Consider the following 27,569-nt stretch of genomic DNA (forward strand, 5'->3'; position numbering starts at 1 on the left):
GGGAAGGGTTATTAGAGCCCTTGCAAATTTGGAAATGTAATCCGAACAGGGTTGTCGACTTTAGAAAACAAGTTGAGCCTAGTTAGGATCGAGTGCTACGTCAACCAATGCCCATCACATCTCAATTGTGACAGGATATATGATAATACTAAAGTAAACATGGGTCATGCCAAGGATAGCCACTATATTTTTGAAATTTTTGGGTAACTCAATAATAAAAAATCTGGCACTATAAATAATCCATTCTTCAAAGAAACCAGCAATATTTATGTAATTTTGAACATCTTCATCTTTGATTAATTTGTAACCAATTCAGATAATAAATTCAGTATGTTTGTAGGTACCTTTAAAAATAGAAATCCTCAATATACATATAGGATTACTAATTTACAGTGAATCAAAATTCAACCATCGCGCAACAATAACGACAATGTCGCAACCTGAATTTGTTGCGACATTTTACCCAATGCGACATACGTTTGTCTCAACTTGAACAGAATAGGACAAAGATCGTGCACAACGAGTTTAGAGATTTTAACGGCTTGCATTGTGATTTTCGAGCGGTAACTTCGAATCGGTAAACACTGCAACGCTGCTGAAGATGTATCATCAAAAAGTTTCGATTTTGGTTTGGTAATAATTGATTATTCACAAGTTGAAAAGTACGCAACAAATTCAGGCTCCGTTTTGTCTGCAACAAAAAAATTCGAGATCATGTCATAGGCCTTTTCATGTGACAGATCCGTGCATGCATTTGTTTACAAAGCTTAAACAACAGCTGCTAACAAGAACGTGTCATCTTCATAGAAGAACTGTCAAACGCCCGAACAATCAGCTGATTTAAGACGTCAAATGAAAAGGCCCATTATCTGTTACCAGTTGGGATAAAGAGTAATCGCCGCGTCTTCTTTGTTGCTTGTTTTGTGCATCTTTTGTCTGACAATTTTCTTCACTGCTAATTTACACTGTTTGGTAAATCTCCCTAATGTTTAATTGTGGTTGTTTTAAATCACTTTTGTTATAAAAAATCTGGCAAAATCTATTATTTCTCTTTTTGTCTTTCTGTTACCCAAAAGTCTGGCAGTGTCAGACAAATCTGGCTTAATGGCATTCTGGTCATACCTCAACATTCCTACATGATGGAAACAGAGCCTTTGAATTTACAGATTAGGGGAAAAAAACATTTAAATTGAATTTATTTTAACATGCAACACCGATTTCCATCATTGGATATCGAATATATGTGAACAAAGTGGTGTCGTATAATGTTTAAAATATTGATGTGGATATTGATGAATACTTTTCCATGTACAGTTAGTTAGAGATTGCGTATTCTCGCTGTTTTCATTCTTTCACATGCCTCGGCAGTAGTAGTAGTGATACCATACTGTGTTTCGTTACTGTATTGGCACTATAAGGATGGTTGTGTGGTGTCGAGTGCTCACCATTCAATCTTTCCACATTCCGACTGTGAAGTGTTGTTCCATCTTCCTGTTCATTGTACTGAACGGTGTTATTCAAAACAAAGCACATTGGTGTTTGCTGGTGAAAAATCAAAGATACCTTTCAAGAAGTTTTACAAACTAGTTCAAAAACTGGTGCAAAATATTTCCCATAATGGATTACGAAGAATTGACAGTGGTTGAGGAGCAGAACCAACCGGTAAGTGGCTGGAAAATTAATCGAAAGTGCTGCCCGAGGATGGCCCCGTGGAACATATGACCAAGCATAACAAAAATGGCGACGGGTGCTGGTATGGTTACTCGTTTGTTTTTGTTTTGATTGGCGCTGCTGGGGCAAATCTCGCGTGTGTTCAGCGTGTTCGTTCTTGTGGTGGATAGAAAATGTGGATTTTGTCATGCTGATTGTTTGTATTGATTTATTTGAATCAAAGGAAATTCTTTAAATGTCTGTTGAAAATTTTGCAAATGTTGTGAAATCAATGCCAAGTTGATGATGAGGTTGTTTTTGACTAGGTACTGTTGTTGTTTTCGTTCATAAGCTTTTGATATTGATATTTTTTACTATTGGTGACGCAAGTAGTTTAGCGTGAATGTATTTGTGGAGTGAATATGGAATGTGAGGTAAAGGTGAAGGTCTGCTTGTGCTTGAAGAAGTGGTGACGTTATTTTGTTTTGGTTATTTTGGTACAGTCGGATAATAAAGGATTGTGTGTAAAACAAACCTCAACATTATGAGTCAATTAGATATCAGAGATGTTTTGGACGCTTTATAATGCCTTATATTCATCTTTCCAACAAAATCTAATTAATAGGGGATTCGCTAAACAGCGTAGGGTATTTTAACCAATAATGGACCCCTTAGTAGCTGACAATTGCTCAGATCGTAAAAACAGTATGATATCCTAATTGAACTGCGTTTATTAACGATTGCGCAATAGTCTTTCCTACATATTGCACACAAAAACTGTACCAAAAATCATATATTTCTCTGAACAATCATTCCAAATCTGGCTCAAATTATTCTATGTATAGTAGAACCCGCGAGGTCCACTATTGGTTTGTTAGGGTCCACTATTGGTTAGATCGTATTCTCTTACCATGTTAAATCGGTGACAATAGTGCACCCCCTTAGATTTAACCAGTAGCTTACATTTACAAATTAGTTCAAAAAATCGAGTTATCGGTTTCTAGCGCAATTACACAACTACTTGGAATACTGTCTAGGAACATGATCCCATTAAAAAAAAAGAATAATCGCTCTGATGTTTCTAATCTTACCCTGATCAGTTTATTGTGTTCACTTTCCGAAGTATTCGAAAAATTGTTGAAATGCCAGATATGCGCCTTCATAAGTAGGATGAATTTTCTGAATTAGTTTCAATCTGGTTTTCGAAAACAGCATAGTACAACTACTGCTCCATTAAGAGTACATGACAATAGTGCTCAAACAATCGATAGAAAAGAATAGCTATACTAATGTTCATTGACTTCGCAACAGCCTTTGATCGTGTGTCTCATCGCAAATTGCTTAACAAATAATTATCCACATTCGTTTTTTCAAGCACTATTTAAATCCTATTTAACTGGTCGATCCCAGACTGTTTTTCATAATAGAGAATTTTCCGTCTTCGGTGGCGTACCAGAAGGTTCGATTCAAGGGCCATTGTTATTTTCTTTCTTCATTAATGATTTGCCATCAGTTTTGGAGTGTTGCTCTATGCACCTTGTTGCAGACGACGTGCAAATTTATCTATGTAGTGATAAAAACATTAATGAAATGGCAAGACAGATAAATTCTGATTTACAAAAACTACTTGAATGGTCCAAGAGAAACCTATTAATGGTCAATCCAGCTAAAACAAAAGCAATGCTAATCAATAGATCGCGTTTCTCGCCCCAAACTCCAAACTTATTTCTATGCAATGAAAGGATACAGTTTGTAGAACAAGCATCGAATCTTGGTATGATTTTCATTACATCCCACCTGTCATGGGATGCGCAGGTAAACCAACAATGTAGAAAAATATATTACGGCTTAAAACAATTGAATCTAACAACTAGGCATCTCGATATCCAAACTAAGATTATACTTTTCAAAACGCTTACCTTATTTTATTTTCTGTGATTTTATTTACAGTAATGCTTCCTTGGCTATAATGAAGAGATTGAGATTAGCTCTGAATAGATGTGTACGTTATGTTTATAATCTCTTAAGATTTTCAAGGGTTACACATTTGCATAAAACATTACTTGGTTGTTCATTTTGGAGATTCTTTCAATATAGATCATGTCTAAATCTTTATAGGATAATAAGTTCTGAAACTCCAAACTATTTATTCTCTAAAATAACTCAAATGCGATTACCACGCACTGTGAATTATAGTATTCTTCATCATAACTCCGTGTATTACGGACTATCGTTTTTTGTGAGAAACATTGTACATTGTACATTGCGTTACCCATCAGTATTAAACTGTATACTTCTATTATTGAGGGATTTGCACAAAAGTGTACGCGGCCTATCGCTTCCGAAAGGTTCTGCCGCGTTTTTCACTCCCTGTTTACTTCATCCTTATGGGAAATAACATTGCGGCGTTTCCTACGGTGCATTACCCGAGCAAAGTTCCATAACAACCGGATAATATAATGAGTTATCTGATATCAAAAATTACACTAGTTTACAAAATAAAATGAAAGTCGTGAACTTCTGTCAGCGACCAAAATTTTTGAAGCACAATTTAGTGCTGATTTCGAAACCGTGCTTTAAAAAATTTAAAGTAGACCAGTTTTTGAGTTTTAGCTCAATATCGAGTTTTACAACTTTTAAAAATATGGAATTTACTAAAATTCAAATATCTTGCGTTTTGTTCAACCAATTTCAAATCTTTTTCCATAAATTAAAAGCTGAATACAATACCATTTGATCATCTGAATGCAGGTTTTACGTCAGATTGATGGAATTCAAGATATTGGCGAGTTTTAGGGACGATCATTTTAAATTTCAACCAAATTTCCAAAAATATATGAAGAAATGTATTTTTTTCAATAAGAAAAAAACAATATAAAAATTCTTTCTCAACGTTTATTTGACAAATCATATGTAGGCAAGTTACAGTAAAAAATTCAGCTCAATCGGTGCATTGATTACGAAGAATGAGATGTGTGAAGTGAGCGACTTTGCTTAAAAATAGAACAAAAATCGATTTCAAATCATCAACCTTGTATGAAAAGTCGAAAAAATTTCCGCTCTACTGTAATTTTTTTCCTTCGCGTTTTCGAACTCAGGGCATGATTCTACACCAAAAACGATCATCAGCTTACCGAGTTCAAAAATGCTGTAAACTAGTGTTATTAACTAAATTTGTTCTCATTTTGGCTGAATAAGCAGGCAACATAACAAGCATGATAACAACCAAGTATACGTGAGATATCATTTAAATAACTCATTTTGTTATCGTCAAAGGCACCCTGATAACAGTTTCTGTAAATCAATCAATTTCATCCAAATGAAAACTCATTTTGTTATCAAAAAGATATTTGCAACGGTCATGGATAACTAACTTCCACTGTTGTCGTCGACGATGATGCCCCCTGTGGCATACCAGTTTAGCACCCTACGCGCAGAGATGCGAGTCGTCAGCATTCGCGCATCATCGAACACCGCGACCCAACCGCGACAACAATATTCGCGCTCCATCAGACATCGCGACTTCGCGACGTCGCGACGCGCACGTCGTCGGTCGTCAGCGACACGAAGACTCGAGCCGGTCGGACAGGAGAGACCGCGCCGCCGACGATCGACCTCTTCTCGCATCGCAGCAACCGGGCGGCAAGCACGTGTCATCCAAAACAGGCTGGAGGCAATTTTGCGGCAATCGGCCGAAACTGTAGTTCAGAAATTTACACCCCCAAGTTTGACAGGTGTGTTAACATGAATTATCAGGTTGATAACACAAAAATGTAAAATGAGTTATGGAGCGAGCACTAGTTATCAGTTTGTTAGTGGTCAGTTATTGTACTTTGCTCGGGTACAGTGTTATAAAAAAGAACTTTCGAGCTCTCTAGGTATGTACACTCCTGATTAACAGTTTGTGATTACCCCTAGAACATCATGTTTTAAGCCCACATCACATTCAATTTGCGTCCGATTAAAAAACATCTATGTCCAGGTCAGTAATTTAAAGAATCTATAAGGACAAAGTATTTGGAGTACATAGCTCCAATTTCCTATAGCACAAATCTAGAGAACCGTCAAACGTGTCTGGCCTTTCGTAATTCAGCCTTTTGTACGTAACCCGAAATTTCACACTTATCAAATTTATTTTGTTTACCTGTTGTGCATCCGACGTCCCTGTCATGAACTCAACCGAACTTGTGTGTGCCAGCCGCTGCGAAGTCGTGTGCGAAATTCGACTCTGATGATAATGAATTTCGGCCGAGTCTAAATGTGTGCAAATGTCGCAATAATGAACCAAAGAGGTGTATAAGAGTAGTCCAGATAATGAGTATCTTCATGACTCGATATGCAAAACATGTAAAACAGTCATTGGCAGAGGAAACTCTCAATAAATAACTCTTGAAGTACTAATAGAATACTTAATACTAAGCTGAGAAGTACCCAGGTAACCATTAAACCGTGAAAATGGCATTAAATCGGTTCTATAGTGGAATATAGAACCAGGCTAACAGAGCTAATTGGTTCTATATCCTCTAATAGAGCTGCTCAAAAGCCACTATTGGCGCATTATTCGGCTGATATACGGCCAACTTCAAAACTCCGTACCAAGTCTCTGGAGCGAGAATTGTCAAAATTGAGACAAAGAAAAAAGAAAAAAAAAAATATTTTGTTTATCTTCTGTTCTTTTCTCATTTCTTTTGCTTCCACTGAAGTTGTTTTTTTGCTGCTTGACCCAGATTCCAGCTCTTGTCCTCCGGGTTCCTGATCGAAAGTCCAAGTCCATTTGCGTTTCCCATCTGCTCTACCAATGCACCATGGAATCAGTGTGATCAAACTAGTATTTAAACCATGCAAAACATAATAGTTAGGGTATCTCGACGGTTCAAAATGATATGGGAGGGTGATGATTTAGTGGTCAATTTGGTGGTGAAAAACGCTGGAAGAGAAAAGATGCAGGAGAAGCAACATGTATACTAATGGTCGGAAAACGTTGCAGCTCCTCTTCCACAACGTTTTCCGACCCGAGCTGAAGTTTGTAGAACTAATAAACTAAAAGAATCGGGTCTGAAATCACCACATTTGCTTGAAAGATTGCATAATCTTTTAGCATTCCGAGCAGCATTTGTCGAATGACAACAAAAATGATCCTGTTCCCCAGATTCCGATCCGTTATGTTAAAATGTATTAGCCATGACCGACTTGAGTTTTTTTTGGCCGAAATCAATTTTGACTGATATAAAATTCATGTACTACAAGCCCTGTGACAGCACTGACAAACTTTTTTACAGCTCGTAGGCTTCATATAAGCATATACAGGGCTTATTTTAGTTCTTACTGTTCATAGTGCCTATAAGCATTAGGGATGCTTATATAGAGCTTTTTAGCACTGAAAAGCTGTTCAATGACCATTATAATGCTTAGAACAGTGCTTAGTGGTTACCTGGGTAGGCTTTCTCCCAGTGGGGACGTTGCAACAAGAAGGCGAAAGAGAGGAGAGGAGAAGTTATTTATCCATACAGAATCTTCTAAATTTAGATATAGTGTGCAAACAATTGGGTAGTGTGCAATAATTAGCAAATTTCCCTATTTATGAGAATTATTATTGCTTGACCATATTTTGCAAATTCTACATTTTATCAAAAATGGATCGAATGATCGTATGTAACTTCAAGCACCGAATGAGAATGGTCATAGTTGCGCACCACTGGTTGATTAACTGCGTAGTTAACGGCTCCCTCTTAGAATGTTCGGACACATTTACCGCTCTCGTGGTTGGTTTGGTATGGTATATGACGTAGAAGCTTACTCAATTCACCGAACCCAAATAAAAACGCATTTCATCGCTTGTCGTTGCCCTCATGGTGCAATAAATGAACAACAATCCGACTCCCAGGAATTTGATACATGCCAACTTCATGCTTTATATAAATATTAAAAATTAAAGCATGGATGTGTACTAGTCTCTGCGTAGTATTTTTATGCTTTTAGATGGATGACTATTAGTTCTTAGTTGTACTGATATGTGTTAGCTTGGGGGTTGGGGAAACGGTTCTGTAAGATGAATGAAGTGAAGCTCTGCTGTTTTTCATGTGGTGGAATGATAAAAACGCTAGCGGGAACCGAAGACAAATGCGTAGTAGATTTTTTCAGTTCATTGTAATGTGAGAGTGCTCTCACGTATGCTCACGTAGACATCTCGTTTGTTGTGTCTGCTGTAGCAGAGATATCAACATTGCAAGTGGAGCAACAGACCCCCACCCACCTACCTACTAACTAAACCTAATCAGCTATGCACTAGTCTTGGCGCGGATCGAGAGTGTCGCGTGGCCGTGGTGGAGTGATGCCAGCTGGTAAAATTCGTTACTGTGTATTGTTATATTTTATTAACTAGCAGACCCAACGTGGTTAGCCACGTTCCTAAAAAAGCAATCACGAAAGCTATTACATCAATGCATATGTGAAATATTTCATAGCATTCCATTGGGCATCTCATTCAAAAGCGCCAGAAGGTCTAAACAAATGGTTTCGGCTCAGTTATACCCATGTAGCGCCCGAGCCTTCCAAATAAACGAATAAGTAAAAAAAAGCGCCAGAAGGTATACTTCCAAGTATCCACCTTTCGAATGTAAATTACTGTTGTAAGGTTCCGATCCATAGAATGGAAAGATAATTCTAGAAACTTCTAAGGAAACTGCTGAATTGATTTAGCAAAACATTGCTTTACAAATTCTACCATGCATTGATGTACGATCGATGCAACGATGCATCAATACTGGACGCAGCGCGCCATCTCAAGCGACTAATCACTACAGTAACCGAACCGAACTGCTCTGGCCGGTCTACGTCGCGATGGCACTAAACTCGACTGCGACTAGCCGCAGCAAGCCACCTCCAGCGTATCAGCATGAACAGAGCTCTGTGTTTATAAAATTTAATGGCTTAAATCTTAGCAAAGACAAACTACAGTGTGGCGCTGGGCGCACATTTGAAAAAATCTAGAAATCCGAGGAAAAATCGATAACACAAGTTTACAAAATAAAACGAAAGTCGTGAACTTCTGTCAACGACCAAAATTTTTGAAGCACAATTTAGAGCTGATTTCGAAACCGACCTTCAAAAAATTTTAAGTAGAACAGTTTTTGAGTTTTAGCTCAATATCGAGTTTTGCAACTTTTTAAAATATGTAATTTACTAAAATTCAAATAGTTTGCGTTTTGTTCAACCAGTTTTAAATCTTTTTCCATAAATTAAAAGCTGAATACAATACCATTCGATCATCTGAATACAGGTTTTGCGTCAGATTGATGAAATTCAAGATATTGGCGAGTTTAAGGGACAATCTTCTTAAATTTTAGCAAAATTCCCAAAAAAATTTGAAGAACTGTATTTTTTTCAATAAGAAAAAACAACTTAAAAATTCTTTCTCGACGTTTATTTGACATATCATATGTAGGCGAGTTACAGTAAAAATTTCAGCTCAATCGGAGCATTCATTACGGAGTATGAGATGTTTGAATTGAGCGACTTCGCTTCAAAATAGAACAAAAATCGATTTCAAATCATCAACCTTGTATGGAAAGTCGAAAAAATTTCCGCTCTACTGTAATTTTTTTCTTTCGCGTTTTCGAACTCAGGGCATGATTCTACACCAAAAATGATCATCAGCTTACCGAGTTCAAAAATGCTGTAAACTAGTGTAATTGAAAACCATCGTTAAACATGCGGGAAAATTTCTGTAGATTTGTAAATTATGTTTATGCAATTCAGTATCATAATTTACATTTTGTATAACTCATTTTGGTATCATAATGGCCAATTTTTACGAACTGGTTAATTATGCAACTGAAATGAGTTGCATAATGGAAAATAGTTGTATATTGTTCATAAGGCAACTCATTTGAGTTGCATTATGAACATTATACAACTCAAATGGGTTGCATTATGAAACAAATCATTGCATAAAATTTTGTATGGAAGTCGTTGCAAAACTCGATTTTTTCAGCACTCTTCGTATTTATCCAACTCGGCAAGCCTTGTTGGATAAATGTACGACTCGTGCTGAAAAAATCAAGTTTTTGCAACTCGTTACATAAATAACTATTTGCTACCCATTTTTTGAATCATTTAAAATAGCCTTATAATCAATCATTCTAGTGTTGAAAACGCTATGACATTCATGAACACTACAGAAACATCTGTTCGTGTGAAAAATAATGCGAAAAGAAATGAAGGTGCTCCGGTGGGAATCGAACTCACGACACCCAATTTGCTAGACGAATGCTTCTATTCCTCCAAGCTACGGAGCCACTTGATTGTCTCCGTCGCCTAATGACGTATAGAATTGAATTCGATTCCATTATTGCACATGGTTTGCTTCTTTTCACAATTCAAATCACCTGCGAATGGGATTAGATGAACATCGTTGAGATAGCCAAAATTGAGTCTATAAATAGTTTACGCATAGTACCTTAATTCGATGCACCTTAGAAGTCTCTTGCACTTATTGCACCTTATTGCTCTTATAATGAATTAAATTGGTGGCAACGTGATGATACCAATGATGGTACGCAACGCACAAGTTGGAAACCCCTTCACTACTGAGCGAAGAGAGAGAGAAACGCCATAAGAGCGCGACATCGCGCTGCAACTACCAGCCAGCACTGTTGCTCGCTCGGCGGACGGACGGTCGTCCGTCGGTGGCTTGAATCGCGGTTGTGGGCTGGTCGCCAAATCGAGCATGAATCAGTTGCGTTTTAAATCTTTCCAATGTAACATCACATCGAGAATCGTTCTCTCTCCGTCGACCGTGGTTTCCGTGCTGTGTCCACCGTGATCAGTGTGTACCCGGGCTCAGTCCGTGTTCCGCCAGAGGTATCCAAAAGGAAGCCAAAGTGCCGTGCGCTTGTTGGTTGTTTGGGGTGTGCGTGTGTGTGGGGTGACTGCTGACCGACGACCTGTGGAGTGTCCCACCGGAAGAGCTGCTAAAGTGAGTGAGGATCTATCTGCTCTACGGCGACGAATATACGCAAAAAGGGTTCATCTACGCATCGGTCGTTTCGCCTGGTAAGCAGGTCAGTACCAGTTGTGGGTCAAATCTGGGGACTGTTCGCCACGGAACGGCCTTCGGATGATGGTCATTTTACGAGTGTCCTCCTACCGTTTCAATTTACGCCCTTTCGTCCGTGTCGCAGTTAGATACGTGCATTCCCTGTTGCTAAGTCGCAACCGGCATTCTAAATTGCGCCTCTCTTTCGAGTCGGGTTGGTTGGTAGGTACGTCGCCAGTAGAGGTATGAGTCGTGTTTGGCGGTGCTTCTTCGCTTCAGTCGAAAAACGGTTATTACGTCGCAAAATTCTGCACACCAAATGCGCGGCGATGGACGGGCCCGCATGGGGGTCTGTAGGGTGCGACTCGGTGGATGGTGGTGGTGTAAAGGTTGGCTCGCGGCAGTGGCTCGGGATTGGAGGCTTAACGGAAAGGCGCGTCGCTGTCTGCGCTGCCAGTACTAGCGCCGTTTCAGATGTAATCGAAGGGTGTCGAGGTTGCGTTGACTGGGCAGAGGAGAGAGAGAGATTAGATGGCAAGCCAATACTTATCACATCTGCTAGTTGTAGCGACGTACGTGAGCAGCAGGCAACTGCAGATTTCTGATACGCATTTTTATTGTGCACTCGCAGGCTATTTTTGTTGAATTCTATGTGACGAGCTTGATGATGGATGTTGAATGATGGATTGCGACGTATTATATGGAACTCGCGAACTTTTATCAGATGCTGTTCAAAAACTACGTAAACTTGTTTATGATACAACTTTTCCTCTTTCATAGATATCTATTCTCATTTTTTAAAAATTAATATTCGATCCATCGCAGACTTTGGTCAGAAAAAAGATGAAAGAGATCCAAAAGTTTACGTAGTGAACGGGCCCTCTACAATTCTGTTTTTTTAAATAAACTTTTGGTAGTTTCAGTTATACACGCTAAAACTACCCTACACTTATGTTAGTGGTAACTACTCATATTTGACGCAGTCTGCATTGGCGGAGGCAAAGGGGGGCAAGGGGGGGCACTTGCCCCCCCTAACTCTAAATTTCCGTTTAAATACGCCAAAAAATGTTTCAGAAAAACTAATCAAATAAATAGAATCAATTTGGCGCCAGCAAATTCCACTAGATACGCCAAAAAATGTTTCAGAAAAATTAACAAAATAAATAGAATCAATTTGGCGCCAGCAAATTTCACTAGATACGCCAAAAAATGTTTCAAAAATATTAACAAAATAAATAGAATCAATTTGGCGCCAGCAAATTTCACTAGACACGCCAAAAATGTTTCAGAAAAATAAATAAAATAGATAGAATCACTTGGGCGTCTGGAAGTTGAACTAGATTTGCCAAAGTAGTTTTTCCAACTTAAAGAAAATATTTGCTTTTTGGTCGGCTGCATTGGCGGAGGCAAAGGGGGGCAAGGGGGGCACTTGCCCCCCTAACTCTAAATTTCTGTTTAAATACGCCAAAAATGTTTCAGAAAAATTAACAAAATAAATAGAATCAATTTGGCGCCAGCAAATTTCACTAGATACGCCAAAAAATTTTTCAAAAATATTAACAAAATAAATAGAATCAATTTGGCGCCAGCAAATTTCACTAGATACGCCAAAAAATGTTTCAAAAATATTAACAAAATAAATAGAATCAATTTGGCGCCAGCAAATTTCACTAGATACGCCAAAAAATGTTTCAAAAATATTAACAAAATAAATAGAATCAATTTGGCGCCAGCAAATTTCACTAGATACGCCAAAAAGTGTTTCAAAAATATTAACAAAATAAATAGAATCAATTTGGCGCCAGCAAATTTCACTAGACACGCCAAAAATGTTTCAGAAAAATAAATAAAATAGATAGAATCACTTGGGCGTCTGGAAGTTAAACTAGATTTGCCAAAGTAGTTTTTCCAACTTAAAGAAAATATTTGCTTTTTGGTCGGCTGCATTGGCGGAGGCAAAGGGAGGCAAGGGGGGGCACAAAGTTATTGAGATTTTTCGGAATCGCCTAAAACATTTCTGAAGGATTGAAAACAAACCATCAGCCGTTAAAAACGCTTTGCTCTAGCAAAAGTTTGAAGTCATCATCTGTTTCAGGTCATTCATTTGATTTAGGCTTAGTTTACGAGTGATATTTTTTTTTGTCTGTATTGATTGATGCACCAAGCAAAAAGAAGAAGAAGTTTTGACATCCAAGCGGTGTGCCGTCGTTTAGATCCTCGTCGCTGATTGGTCGATGGATGTAAACGGCACACCGCTTGGATGTCAAAACTCTTCTTCTTACCGCTTGGTGCATCAATCAATTAACGAGATTTTTAACCCTAGGCTAGTTCATCTCGGGACACACGTTTTTACTTCCCTTCCGGAAGAAGAACCCACATTTTGTGAGTATGTCGGGAGTGGGATTCGATCCCAGGTCCTCGGCGTGATAGTCAAGTGTTCTAACCATCACACCAGGTCCGCTCCAAGTGATATTTTTTCTTTAACAAAACAGTTCTTTGTATCCCCAATTGGGTTTTCAAATTAAGAAAAAGTCAATGATTTTTTATTTTTAAACGAAAGAGCACCTTTTTCTGAGCCGCTATGATTTTTTTTTCAGATTTTTAGAACTTTATTTTGGTATCTAAAATCAATTTCAAAGAGATTTTTTGAAATCACATTAGACAGCTGGGCAACTGCTTGACAGCTCCGCTCAGTACAAAATGCTACGAGGGGTTATTCGACAAATCGCTCCCATACAAATTTCAAATTGATTTTTAAATAGGTTCCCGGGCACCAAAACTGATGAAAATTTTGATTTCGGCTCAGTTTGGCATGCAGATTCAGAGTATGTAATAGGGTAATTTTCCAATTGTTGCACGGCTAAAAATTCGCCAATTGTTGCACACCTCATAAGAATAACATGGGGTGTGCAACAATAGGCGAGTTTTTAGCCGTGCAACAATTGGAAAATTACCCTAATTGCGGTAAAATTGAAAAAATCCAACGGGGTTGCGGTGGTTTCGACCGCCGCAGTCGTTCCGCAAACGTCAAAAGTGCTCGGTTCACGCTAAAAAGCTCTCACTCACTTGGTTGCCATAAAATTCAAAAATAATGAAAATTGTTTCATTTATGGTTTATGTAATCGCAATTGTTGCCACAACATATAACTTATTTCTCAACTATATTAGGTGTAGTTTTAGCACTTTAGTATGCAGCTGTACGCCATTAAACATAATTTAGATTTTCAACTATTTATTTTTGTTTCAAGGTTGTGTGCATACTTTTTGAAGTGTGCAGCAGTTTGACGTTTGCGGAACAGGTCTTCTTTGTCTTCTTCACTCCGCCAGGTTGGAAGATTTCTCTGGATAAGCAATATCTCAATACCACTAAAGAAGCCAATTGCGGCCTAATTTGAACACGATTTTATTTATTGTAACATATTTCAGTTAAGAGAATTAGATTTTTTCATAATTCTCCTAGTGTTTTCGAAAATTTTCTTTTTTGTTGTGTAAAATATTACGCGCTTTTCAAGTGTTGGTCCAGAAAAGTTTACTGTTTACAAACTTTTTGCTGTCAAAATGGGGTTCAACGCACAATAGGCCTTTTCATGTGACGTCTTAAATCAGCTGATTTTTCGGGCGTTTGACAGTTCTTCTATGAAGATGACACGTTCGTGTTAGCAGCTGTTGTTCAAGCTTTGTAAACAAATGCATGCACGGATCTGTCACATGAAAGGGCCTATGGGGGTCAGAGATGTTGGCTCGCTTTTTTACTGTGGGGTTGTATTCGGATGACAAGTGGCTGCGAGCTGACCAATTGGCATGTGTCAGATGAAGAATCTTTATCTGACCATCGCTACATCTTTTTTGAACATGTGAATGTTACTTCGCAAACTTTGCGTTTCAGGAACCCCCGGTCAACTAACTGGGATCTCTTTACCGATTTGGTTGCAGCCAATTTTCATGGATACTCACCATCCATTGACACTCCCAAGTGATTTAGATGATGCCGTTGATGCTACAATGGCCTTCATCATAAAAGCTTTTGAAGAAGCTTGCCCTCTGCGGTCTGTGAAGACCACAAGAGGGACCCCTTGGTGGAACTCTGATTTGGCGAAGCTCAGGAAACAATGTAGGGTAAGAAATCAAAATTTGAACTACACGAAAAGAAAATTCCTTATCGAATATATAAGAAAATGTTATACTTTTTTGCCATTTCGTTCTCCTCATAAATCTCATCTGGAAGTGTAATATTAAGCATAACACACAACTTATAAAATTTATAAGTTTAACTTATGAGTGTCATTCAGTATTTTTAATCAAGGTTGCAACCATTCATTTGCAAAGATTTACATTCATTTGCTATTATCTCAGTTCAGAAGCATGCTATCGAAAAACAATGTATGGATGAATTTAACCTTGTAGTTTTATCTGAAAGTTTGCCGAATAACATTGGGGTCGCACACGCATTCCAAAGTCGTGAGCGAGCTGTGAAGGCAATTTTCCACAGCGTGAATGAAATTTACATTCATCGCGTGGAGAGTTGCCTTCACAGCTCACTCACGACTTTGGTATACGTTTGCGACCCCAATGTTATTCGGCAAACTTTCAGATAAAACTACAAGGTTAAATTCATCCATACATTGTTTTTCGATAGCATGCTTCTGAACTGAGATAATAGCAAATGAATGTAAATCTTTGCAAATGAATGGTCGCAACCTTGTTTTTAATAACATGTATTAGAAGTGTTATGGTATGTATGCGTCAAATCTAATGAATTCTATTGCCGTATATTTTGATTGTTGGATACTTAATGTTGAAAAAAAATATAACAAAAATAAGGTATAGACTTGAAACAATTACAATTTATTATTTCATTCGATATTTCAAATCACCATTACAATGTTCACCTAACATAGCTGCCAAATAAACCGGAATCGGTTCCACGACCCTCCCTAAGCAGTTCCGCACTGGAGTAATCTTCCCCCGTAGCATTGCACTGCCCTTGTCTCGGCCCTTTGTTTCCACAGAAGGCGCATTTCCACTTCCATGGGATCTCAGAGCTATGCATCCTTACGCTACGTGATCCCTTTTCGTTCTCCGGCGTGTATTCATGACGGGCTGAAGGCTGAGCCGCTCTCGAGAAGGCAGCTTCTGCAGCTGCAAATGAATCTATATCTCCCAAACCAAGGAATTCCAATGAAAGCTCCGCCTGCGATGATAGCGAACTTTCTTGGGATGGGACCATCTTCCAGGTAGTAAAGATGGCTATTTCCGGGGATACCCTGTCGAAAAGAGAAGTGTTAATAGCTGCATGAAGAAATGAAGATAATTTATATGTAACACCTACCGTGATCTTTAAGCGCTTGCTTTTTGCTCAATTTACTCTGCCACTTGCTGAGTTTTACAAATAAAACAGGGAAAACACACTTTTCTGATCATGCCGAGACGAAGCAATGATCACAATGGATTCCATCGTTGAATTTTCGGCGGCAACGTTTGTTTGTATTGGAGTAAATTTTCAAAGCACGATCTTATGAAATGTAATAGTTAAAACTTATACTTTTTCATTATAACACAAAACTTATACAGGGTATAAGAAAATGTTATAGCTTTAAATAGGTTTTAAAATGAACATAATTAAACGACGTTATGAAATTCATTACAACGTATTAAATTTCTTTTCGTGTAGTCAAAATGTAATCTTAATTTAAACTATTTTGAAAATTTTTGAAATGACGTACTTTTTGGGCAAACATTGTCCCGAAAAAAGATGTTAAACAGTTTTCCGTAATATAATCTGATAACATAGGCTTTAAAAGCATTGAAAAAAGCGTTAATACCGAATAATATTTTGCATTATTTGTCATAAAATTATCAAATTTAAGTGATTCTTACTTGGAGAATGTTATCTTAAGTTGAACCATTTGTAATCTAAATTTGAACTAGTAAACGGGGGTGAGCTTCTAGTGTTGGCCAGTAGATTGCGCTAGTGGTTGCTTTGTTTACTCTTAAGGGATGAAAAATGCCAAATTTAGTTTCCAAATTTCTAAAGAATTTCGGACATTCTGAGTTGAGATTCCACTGCCTATTGAAAAATAGGTATGAGAACTAGTAGATTCATGTGATTTTTTATTGTTTAGCATAAAATTGGCCGTTTTGTAAGTTGCTCGAGCTGCTGCCGCCAGTTCAAATTATGATTACGATGGTTCAAATTAAGATTAAAACCATTGTTGATGAAAATTCGAATATTTCAATGAAATTCGGTGCAAATACATACTTTTTACCATTTAACAGAAAGCTTATACCCGTGGCTTTCATGTACATACGATTTTGCCGTAGTAAATTAATTCCATGTGGGAGAAAAAAAATACATAAAATTTGCACTGCTTCAGAAAGCCGCAATTTGGTTCAAATTTTGATTACCTACCCTAGAAAGAATTGGAACATACGACGTTCGGCTGGATCGGAGGCTTTCAGGTCGGCTCGCAAGGCCTACTAGAAAGCTCTTCGGTCTGCTGAACGATCCGGCTGGAAAAACCTTTGTACAAATGTTTCCAGTTTGAGTAAAACTAGTCGGTTGAACAAAATCCTTGCAAAATCTAAGGATTTTCAAGTGAACGAACTTCGTTTGCCAAATGGTGATTTCACTTCCTCTGATGGGGAAGCTTCAGAATGTTTATTCAGTATACACTTCCACGAATGTGTGGATATTACATCTTCGAATGAACTTGCGTCTTTTCTTGTAGTTATGACTCTCTGATTTCGGCTCGGAGTTTCATAACATCAGAATTGATTGAATGGGCTAAATAGCTTTGCTCCTTTCAAATCTCCTGGGGCAGATGGGATTTATCCTGTTTTGCTTCAGAAGGGATTTGATTATTTCAAACATGTTTTGAAAAAACTATTTGTTGTTTTGCTACAGGGTATATTCCCAAATCCTGGCGGGATATTACTGTAAAGTTTATTCCGAAAGTGGGTCGTGCGTCGTTTGAAGAAGCAAAAAGTTTCAGACCTATCAGTTTGACCTCTTTTCTTCTGAAATGCTTAGAACGCATTGTCGATCATCACATCCGTGATGTTCATCTGGCCAATGTGCCTCTTCATGTGATCCAACATGCTTACCAATCTGGAAAGTTCACTGTGACTCTTTTGCACAAAGTGGTTTACGATATCAAAATCGAGAAGGCATTCGCTCAAAAGCAATCCTGCTTGGGTGTTTTCTTAGATATCGAGGGTGCCTTTGACAACGTGCCTTTCGATGCCATATTGGAAGCCGCACGGAGTTATGGTATATCTCCAATGATTTCTAATTGGATTCACCAAATGCTCAAATACCGACATCTTTTCTCGACATTGTGTCAAGCGGCGATTAGGAAATTGAGTGTTTGTGGATGCCCACAAGGGGGGGTCTTGTCACCAGTTTTGAGGAATCTCATAGCAGATACGCTATTGTGGCAACTCAATAATATCAGATTTCCTACTTATGGTTTTGCCGACGACTACCTAACATTGTTAGTCGGTATGTGCATCAGTACGCCTTTCGACCTGATGCATAACGCTCTTCAGGTAGTTGAGGGTTGGTGTCGCCACTATGGCCTTTCGGTAAATCTGAGTGAAACATCTATTCAATAACAAATTTTGAAAACGACGTATAATCAATGCTACACCATTGATTATACGTCGTTTTCAAAATTTGTTACTGTATTGTTCTTTTCACGGAAAAGCGAAACTGTAATGGTGTTCGACCTTTGCAACTCTTTGATTCTGAAATCAATGTGACTGAACAGGAGAAGTACGTTGGAATCATTCTTGATTCCAAGCTTTCCTGGACACCTCATATTGAGTTCAGAATCAAGAACCTCTCTGGCTCACCGATGTTGTCAAAAACAAACAGAGATGCATCTACCCAAAGGGGGTCCTTGACCCCAAAAAGCTAATTTTGGGTAAATGTCGGTTTACTCAAAATTGAGTTGAATGAGGGGGGGTCTTAGGTTGAATTTACCTAATCTGGAGTATATTTTTAGCTAGGGGTAAAGACAATCTACCTAGCGTGAGTTTAATCGATTTACTCAAATTTTGTCTTATTGGGCCGAACTCAAGAACTCAATTTTGGGTAGTTTGGCGGTTCCTGTATATCACATGGATTTACACAACTGTTGTTCGTCCAATATTGGCCTATGAATGTCTTGTGTGGTGGCAGAAGGGCGAAGTGAGAACGATCCAATCAACATTAGGTCATCTTTAAAGGATGTGCTTAATGGCGATGTCTGGAGCGTTCTCTCCAACTCCCACGGCAGCGCTCGAAGTTCTCTTTGACGTTGCCCCACTACACATTCATCTCAAAAAAGAAGCACTTTCTTGCACTCACCGCCTATGGGTACTCGGTTTACTAGAGGAAACTCCTGTGAACTGCAGCTCAACACACACCTCGTTGTTTTCACTTTTGGTGAATTGGGACAAAGTTGTTCTTGCTCCAAGTGATCTTATAATTGGGGGCTGTTCATAAACCACGTAGACCAAAATTTGGCTATTTCAGACCCCCCCCCCCCTCCCCCCTCGTAGACTTTTGTCCATACAAAAATTTTGAAATTTGTATGGAGCGTAGACTTTGCCCAGACAACCCCCCCCCCCCTCCCCCCAAAAAGTCTACGTGGTTTATGAACGACCCCTTGCTTGTAATTTTCCATATAGAACATTTTCCATGAAATTCCTTTCCCGGGAAGAGTGGACATATATATGGATATCTGGAGAAAAGTATTTCAGATGGTATCGTATGCTACACTGATGGCTCCCTTCTTGAAGGTCGAGCAGGTGCTTCTCGTGAGCTAAGGCTACTTTTCACTTGGTAGATACTGCACCGTTTTTCAGGCCGAAATCTTTGCTCTTATGTGCGGAGTGCAATCAGCAGTTTTTGCGCAACCGCGTTTCCGAGTACTCGATATACACTTATTAAGTAAAACTGACTTCAGAAACCTGAATCTTCAGGACGTTCCGGGTTTTTTTTTTAGCAATCCAATACTCTTTGATGGGAAACTTGGAAAAATCTTAACAAATTCATTATTGCAAAGATGTTCAAAACATTTTATATAATTTTTGGTAAAACTAGACTAGATTAGGAAAACTTTGATTTTCGTAGATTGTTCAAATTAAACTTGCTTGAACTTCTATGTACCTATCAAAGGTGATCATATGTGATTGAGCAAAACATTGGAGATCCCTATGCTTTACGCATGTTTTAATAGTTTTTTCGTTTTCATTTATTGCAGGAGAGAAAGGAAAGCGGCAAACGAGGACGTAAACCAGGCCGCAAGGCGTCTACTGAGAAGATCGATATGAAGGCAAAGTTAGGTGAGTGCAAGTCTAGGAATTCCACTGTTGTACCAGGTGGACTAAATATTTCCCTTAATTTTCCCCAGAACGCAGCAGACAGAGTGCACGGGAGTGCAGAGCACGTAAGAAGCTGCGCTATCAGTACCTGGAGGAACTGGTCAGCGACCGCGAGAAGGCCGTCTTCGAGCTGCGTCGCGAGCTGGAGAAGCTCCACTACTGGGCACTGGAGGTGGACGCCGGACGTTTCCCCGAGGGACTGCAGCAGCTGCTCGAGGAGCTGGGTGCCCTGAAGCAGGAGTAATTTACGAGGCAACTCGATCCCCGTGATGGTTCTTGATGAAGTTGGGAGGCTTTAATTTCCTTCGTATCAGTTGTCCGAGATTGAGTTTCCTCCGTTATTGGGCTTTAGTAGTAGTTATTTATTTGGTTTGAACGAGATTAATAAATTTCAAATTGGTTCGATACCTTCTACATAGGCGTTAAGTTTTAAAACAAATTAAACTTCGTTTGTTACGGGTTTATTTTAGCTTTAAAATTTTTATAATTATGATTTCGTTATGAGTTTTCCTAAAAAAGTATTTACAAAAAATAATAAAAAAAACCAAACGTAAAATCTCAAAAAATGTTTCAAAAATAAGAATGTGTAAACGAATATGGCTTAAATCTAAAGAAGTTACCTCAAATACCGATAAGTTAAGTACAATTTAATGGTACAATAACTGATGATATATTATGAACCGAAGAAAAAACAAAACATTTGATGTACATAATCTATTTCGATCACCACTAACACAGTGATTCATGCAATTAGAAAACTGCAGAAAACTGCGGAAACACTGATACGAACGTGAGTAGATCCACACTTAATAGAGTTTGTTATTCAATTTCCCTGGTAGAACTAAAGTTCAATAATAACCTGACGTGTCCATTATATAATTGCAAGAAGTGTATAAACATTTGCTGAGTTGTTGAATTGCTGCAAACTTCCGGGCGGCATATAAATCATATAACTATTTTTGTAACGCAGATTTTAAATGATATCAATAAAATTACCAGCATGGAAAACAATTGCGTAAATTTATTTAAGCTTTTTAGTATCATAATCCATTTTAATTGTGTGGCTACTAGAGTTATCACGGGAAGAAAATCTTGTTAGTGGGAAATAAAGTTACAGTGTATCAAACAATTGTCCGTACAGCAATTTTTTGATCATAATAATTTTTCATTCAAATGTTTATAACTTTTTTATACGTCAATCAAAAACGCTGAAATTTTGACCAATCATAAACCATGTATTGCAGCTCCATTGGTAAAATTTTAAGTGAGATCGAATAAATTTTCAGAAATTTATAGAAGTTTTAGTAAAACTTTTAGGATTTTTGAACACATTTTTAAAACATTATATCTCAATATGTAGTCGATGAAACTTTTTCAATCTTTTTTGTGTTACAGCTTATACCTAAGGCTTTCATATGCAGCTTCGTTTGAGGTTTTATATTCACTACAAAAAATATGAAAAATCTGTATATATTCAGAGTATTATATGGAAATTTATCATATTTTGATCAATAAAACTGCCAAGTGTTTTCAACATTTTTAAACTCTCTTAATGTAATATTTTTATACAGGACCTACTAAACAACATATGAAGAGTAGGTCCTATGCATTTTTCGTTCAGTTAATGCACTTTTATTGGTAGAAAACGTTTGGCAGATTATATGTTCAAAATATGGTGATTTTTTAAATACCGTCAACTGCATAAGCAAATTTTTCATATTTTTTGTAGTGAATATAAAACCTCAAATGAAGCTGCATATGAAAGCCTTAGGTATAAGCTGTAACACAAAAAAGATTGAAAAAGTTTCATCTACTACATATTGAGATATAATGTTTTAAAAATGTGTTCAAAAATCTCATAAGTTTCACTAAAAGTTCTATAACTTTCAGAAAACTTATTCGATCTCGCTCAAAATTTTACCAATAGAGCAGTAATATATGATTCATGATTGGTGAAAATTTCAGCAGTTTTGATTGACGTATAAAAAAGTTATAAACATTTGATGGAAAAAATATTTTGACAAAAAATTTGATGTACGGACAATTGTTTGATACACTGTACATGTGCGGTGCGCTGCCATTCAGAATGTTTCTGGCCACACTGCACCTTGACGACGCCGACGACGCTGGCTGACGGCGTGACGAAAATCGTCGTCGTTATTCATTCGTGTTCGACCATCACATCAGTTAACAGCTTTCGTGTATTCTTTCAATAAAAGATCAGTAAATCTAGTTGCATCGCTTTTATTCTCTTACCTTATTGGTGACCCCGACGATTAGGAACGATATTCCCAAAGAAAGGGTAAGAAAAACACACTAATTAATACACTTTGGGCGCAATTGGCTGTGTGTCGGATTTTTATTGTCGTTTCATGACTGTCTCTCGACTGCTGCACATCGCAATTTTGCCAAGGCGCCCATCCGCGACAACAAGATGGCGGAACAGAGTCTGAAAGACGAAATCACCCGGTTGCAAGGGGAGCTGCAAGCGGCACGCGCGGCTGCTACCAACGTCAACGAGTTTGCAGCAGGCGGTGCTGCCGCTGTAAACACAACTGCCGGTGCTGCCAGTGGTGCGATAAACAAAATCGGAATCAAGATCGGACCTTTTTGGAAACGCGATCCGACGCTTTGGTTCGCACAACTCGAAGCACAGTTTGCGCTTGCGGGGATCTCTCGTGAAGATACGCGATACTATCACGTCTTGGCAGCTATCGATTCGGAAATTCTCGCCTGTTGCTCGGATATTATCCGCGATCCGCCTGCTGCCGGACAGTACACCGCAATCAAGGACCGGATCACCAAAGAATATAGTACGAGTGAACAAAACAGAATGCAGCAGCTGCTACGTGGATGTGAGTTGGGTGACCGCAAACCCTCACAACTTCTTCGAGAAATGCGAGACCTCGCTAGAGACGTCATCACCGACGACAAGATCATCAAGTCCCTGTGGATGCAGCAGCTTCCCGAAACTACGCAAGCCGTGCTCAAAGTGTCGGAGGACACGCTACAGCTACATCAGCTTGCTGAACAAGCTGACAAGCTTGCTGACGTAACCAGAAACCGAATCGCAGCGTCTACAGTTGCTGCACCGGACGACAAAATGGGTTTCGACTTGGCAGAACTGCGTGCTGAAATTGCCGAGCTTTCAAGTGAGATCGCCGCTTTTCGTCAAACGCGGGGTCGATCTCGCAACCGAAGCTTCAGCAGGCAGCAAGGTACCCGAAGCACCTCCCGAGACCAACACCCGTATTGCTACTACCACCGACGATTTGGCAACGCCGCAAAGAATTGTCGAGAACCCTGCCAGTTTAAATCAAAAAACTGATTCAGCTGCAATCGACGACGGGCGAATGCGGCAGAGTTGGCCAATCCCGTCTAATGGTAAGTTTCCAGTTCCCAAGTAGAGCGCTCAAGTAAAATTCCTCCTTTTTCCGTAAGTAATTTTGACATTTGTTTAACCGACAGCATTTTTACGAAACGATGCTGTAAGAAGGATGTGAAGAAAAGGGCACTGCATACGGCGGTTGCTAGATAAATTGTTCGTTGTTCGTGTGGCGTTTCGTGGCCTTGTTGTTTACGATTTGGACTTTGTTCGTTTCCTCAGGAAGTGTGATTGAAATTTAAATTTATTTTTTGCGCGCGTATGGGGAATATCCAGATAGTGAGATTTCAACGCCACGGTGTCAAAATCTCGATTATTATCGAACTTTCATGTACCTCGGATTTTTCTTCGGAAATTGTTAGTATTTGGGCTATATATTCATAATCGGAAGACGAGAAAATATTTTATCGGTGAAAATTTTCCCATACATTTTGTATGGGACGTTTCTTGGTTAAAATCAGTATTTATTTAATTTCAGTATGGAAAATAGCGAAAAACTTAGATAAATCAAAATTTCCCCGATGGAATATTTTAAAACTTTCCAATTAAAAAGTATAGCCAAAATGCTGACTTTCTGTGAAGAAAGATCCGAGGTACATGGAAGTTCGATAATAATCTAAATTTTGACACCGTGCAACGGAGTTCCAAGGAAATGCTAATGAGAGACGCTGGGATTCTGAGGGAACTTTTAATGGGTGTGTGAAGAATTAGCCTAAGTTAAAATTCACAAATAAAAATAAATTAAAAAAAAACTTAATGGTATTACAGCGGGAACTATGGTTGGATACTAATTATAAATTCAGCAATATTGGAGTTCGGACTACGGTGGGAGGAATTCGGCTGGGACTCTGACTGGAGTTTTAGATAAAATACGATGTAGGACAAAGCTTCACGGGGAATTTAATGAAGATCCACGAAAGATTCTTTGTGATGAATCTTTTGGCATTCCGTACGAAGGTTTTTCTTTGGGGTTTCACAGAAAGTCCTCATGAAATTCTTCCAGATGTTCCACCGAAAAATCCACCAGAAGTTCGCAGGGGATTCTTATAAAATGTCTCTGAAATTTTCATTAGAAGTTCTACAAAAAATCCCTCCGTGAGTTCCTTCTAATTCAGGATTTATTTATTTTGTTTTTTTTTTTTTTTATTTTGGGATCGTCTAGGAGTTCCTTCAGGGTTTTCTCCAGAGGTGTTTTTTAAGATTCTACCAGGAGTTTTTTCGAACTATTGTACAATAATTTCATCCGGGATGTCTTAAGTATTTTTTATCCGGGGTTCACTCAGATATTCATTCGGAGATTGCCGCAGGAATTCCTTCCGGGATCATTTCAGGAGTTCCTTCTAGGATTTCTATAGGAATTCATTCGTAGATTCGTCCTGGAGTTCTTTCAGTGATTCTTCCAGGATTTCTTTCTAAGATACAACTTTTTGAGATTCATCTAGGTTTTCTCTGGACGTTTCTCATGTGAATCCTCAAAGAATTCCTTTTGTAATTCCTCTAGCTTCTTCCGGGATTCCTCCAGGAACTCCTTCTAGGTTTCCTCTAGGAGTAAATTTATGGGTTCCTCTCATAGTTTCTTCTGGTATTTCTCCAGGATTTTCTTCTAAGATTACACCGGGGGTGGCATCAGGGACATCTCCAGAAATTTTACCCGGGGTATCTTCCGGGAATTTTTCAAAAGTTCTTTCCGGAATATCTTCAGAACTTCCAGACTCCTGGAAAATAAGTCAAGGTTATTATTATTATTATTATTATCTTTATTAAAGAGGTTTTCAACTTCACAGTTGGTTCGCCCCTAAATAAGTCAAGGTTCTTTCAGGAGTTCCTTCTAAGATTTGTCCAATAATTTATCCAGGATATCCTTCCGGGATTCCTCCAAGAACTTCTACTGAGATTCCTTGCAGATTGCATATTCTGGAATTCATTCCGGAAGTTTCTTAAATTTTGCTCATGGAAATACCCCAGAAGTTTTTTTATTCTTTATGGAAGTACTCCAAGACTTGCTCTTGAGTTCCTTATTAAATTCCTCCAACAGCTTCTTAAGGAATATCTCCAGCAGTTTTGCAGGGAATATCTACACGAGCGATTTCAGAGATTCTTTCAATAGTTTCTTCCCAGATAAAAATCTGAAGACATTAAAAAAGGTTCTGGAGAAATCATAAAAAAAGACTCGTGAAAGAATCCCTGAAAGAACTTCTAGAATAATTTCATAGGAATCTACTGGAGGAATCTCGAAAGGAATTTCTAGAGAATTCCATGAAGGAATCTCTGAAGGAATCCCGTATGGAGTTACAGGAGTAATCCTGGAGAGAACTCCTGGAAGTTCTGAACAAATCCTAAACAAATTCCTTGAAAAATATCTGAGGGAACTCTCTTAGGTATCCCAGAAAGAACTCCTGGAGCAATCCTGAATTAATTTCGAGAGAGATCTAGGATGGAATTTCTGGAGGAATCCCAAGCAGAAATTCTGAGGGAATCCCAGAGCAATTCTCGTAGGGATCTCGGAACGAATTCGTGGAATTCAGAAAGATTTCATAATAATATGGTAAATGACTAATTTTTTTACCAGGAATAGTGTATTATTACAAACTCGGTAAGTAGGCCTTGACCGGGTTACAGGTCTTTTTTTCTGCGCTGTCAAGTTTTTTCTGTTTTTCAGGCGAATTTCTACTTTGACGAGTTGGACCACTGTGGCGAGCTTTCGTATGCTGTATTGATTGAACAACGATTGGAGTGAACCAGAATAGTTTCATTTTTCAAGATTCAAGCTGTTTTCCGGATATTTGGTTTTGGACGCTGATCAAGTTTTGTTTTGCCCTGCTGTCGTTGTGTTGTTCATTCTGAACCCCCCTGAAGCTTTGCAGTCCATTCAAACGAGAAGATAAGTTTGAGGAGGAGAGGAAGTTTGCTTTGGCCGTTTCCACAATTTGAAGTTCAAGTTTCATTGTTCGTGTTACTGAAGTTTATTCGTGTTTGTTAAGTATTACTTTTCTTTTTATTATTTAGTTTAGTAGTGTAGTGTACTTTGGTATTGATAATTTAAAGCAATCCCCGTCATTTTTCCGTCATGGAGACTGACGGGGAAGTAGCTCCTGTTGTTTCTGATGAAACTACTTCCAAAGTTAAACCCTTTCGTGTGAAAACATATCCGTCAACATATTTGGGACCTTTTGTAGTATTTTTCCGTAAAAAAGAAAAGCCTATAAATGTTCTTTTGATTGCTTCTGAAGTTTACAAAATATACAAATCTGTCAAGGAGATCAAAAAGATTTCACTTGACAAATTGAGGATTGTTTTTGGATCACGTGACGATGCCAATGCATTGCTAGAGTCCAAGTTGTTTTTCAATTCATATCGAGTTTATGCTCCGTGCGACTCGTGTGAAATTAACGGAATAATTTATGACGAATCTCTGGAATGCGATAAAATTTTAAATCGTGGTTCTGGAGTATTCAAAAATAAAGCCATTGCTCCAGTGAAAATTTTAGATTGCGTTCGCTTATCTAAACTAATTTTCACTGATAAGGAATCCTCATATTCACATTCAAACTGTATCAAAATAACATTTGAAGGAACTGTACTTCCTGATTATGTTGTTGTTGATAATGTTGAATTTGATGTTAGGCTTTTCTATCCAAAAATTATGCACTGCGATCGTTGTCTTCTTTTTGGACACACATCGCAATTTTGTTCCAATAAATCAAAATGTTCCAAATGTGGTGGAATGCACTCTTCATCAGAATGCAATGAACATTCTGATGTCTGTATTTATTGTGGTAAAAAACATAATCTTTTGAAAGAATGTTCAGTATACATTGATCATCAAAAACAATTCAATTTAAAAATAAAAAATAAAAATAAATTTTCATATTCTCAAATTGTTAAATTCACTGACAACATAACTTCTGATAACATTTTTGCACCATTATCTCATGATGTTGATTCTCAGGATTCAAATGGGGATAATAACGTTTTTGTTTATAAACCACCTATAAAAAGAAAAAGAAATAGTAAAAAATCTAACACTCATGACGGTAGTTCAAATCCTCAGCCATCAACATCATATGATGTAAATTTTCCTCCTATGAAAATCCCACCTCGAAACATTCCAGGTTTTCAGAAAGATAG

The 27,569-nt window shown here is 38.2% G+C and overlaps 2 protein-coding genes across 2 annotated transcripts; both read left to right on the top strand.

Annotated features, from left to right (window-relative positions):
* The first annotated feature begins 1,468 nt into the window (after positions 1-1,468).
* LOC109425161 (REPTOR-binding partner) lies at positions 1,469-21,067 on the top strand. The gene is made up of 3 exons (XM_019700402.3): positions 1,469-1,662; positions 19,936-20,017; positions 20,086-21,067. Exons 1-3 carry the CDS (start codon positions 1,618-1,620, stop codon positions 20,298-20,300), a joined length of 342 nt encoding a protein of 113 aa, XP_019555947.1. The 5' UTR covers positions 1,469-1,617; the 3' UTR covers positions 20,301-21,067.
* A 140-nt stretch (positions 21,068-21,207) lies between these two features.
* Positions 21,208-23,399, top strand: LOC115265262 (uncharacterized). The gene has a single exon (XM_029869683.2). The coding sequence runs from the start codon at positions 22,491-22,493 to the stop codon at positions 23,382-23,384; it is 894 nt and encodes a 297-aa protein (XP_029725543.2). The 5' UTR covers positions 21,208-22,490; the 3' UTR covers positions 23,385-23,399.
* Positions 23,400-27,569: the final 4,170 nt, after the last annotated feature.

This window comes from Aedes albopictus, chromosome 2, assembly GCF_035046485.1.
Source record: "Aedes albopictus strain Foshan chromosome 2, AalbF5, whole genome shotgun sequence".
Lineage (NCBI taxonomy): Eukaryota > Metazoa > Arthropoda > Insecta > Diptera > Culicidae > Aedes > Aedes albopictus.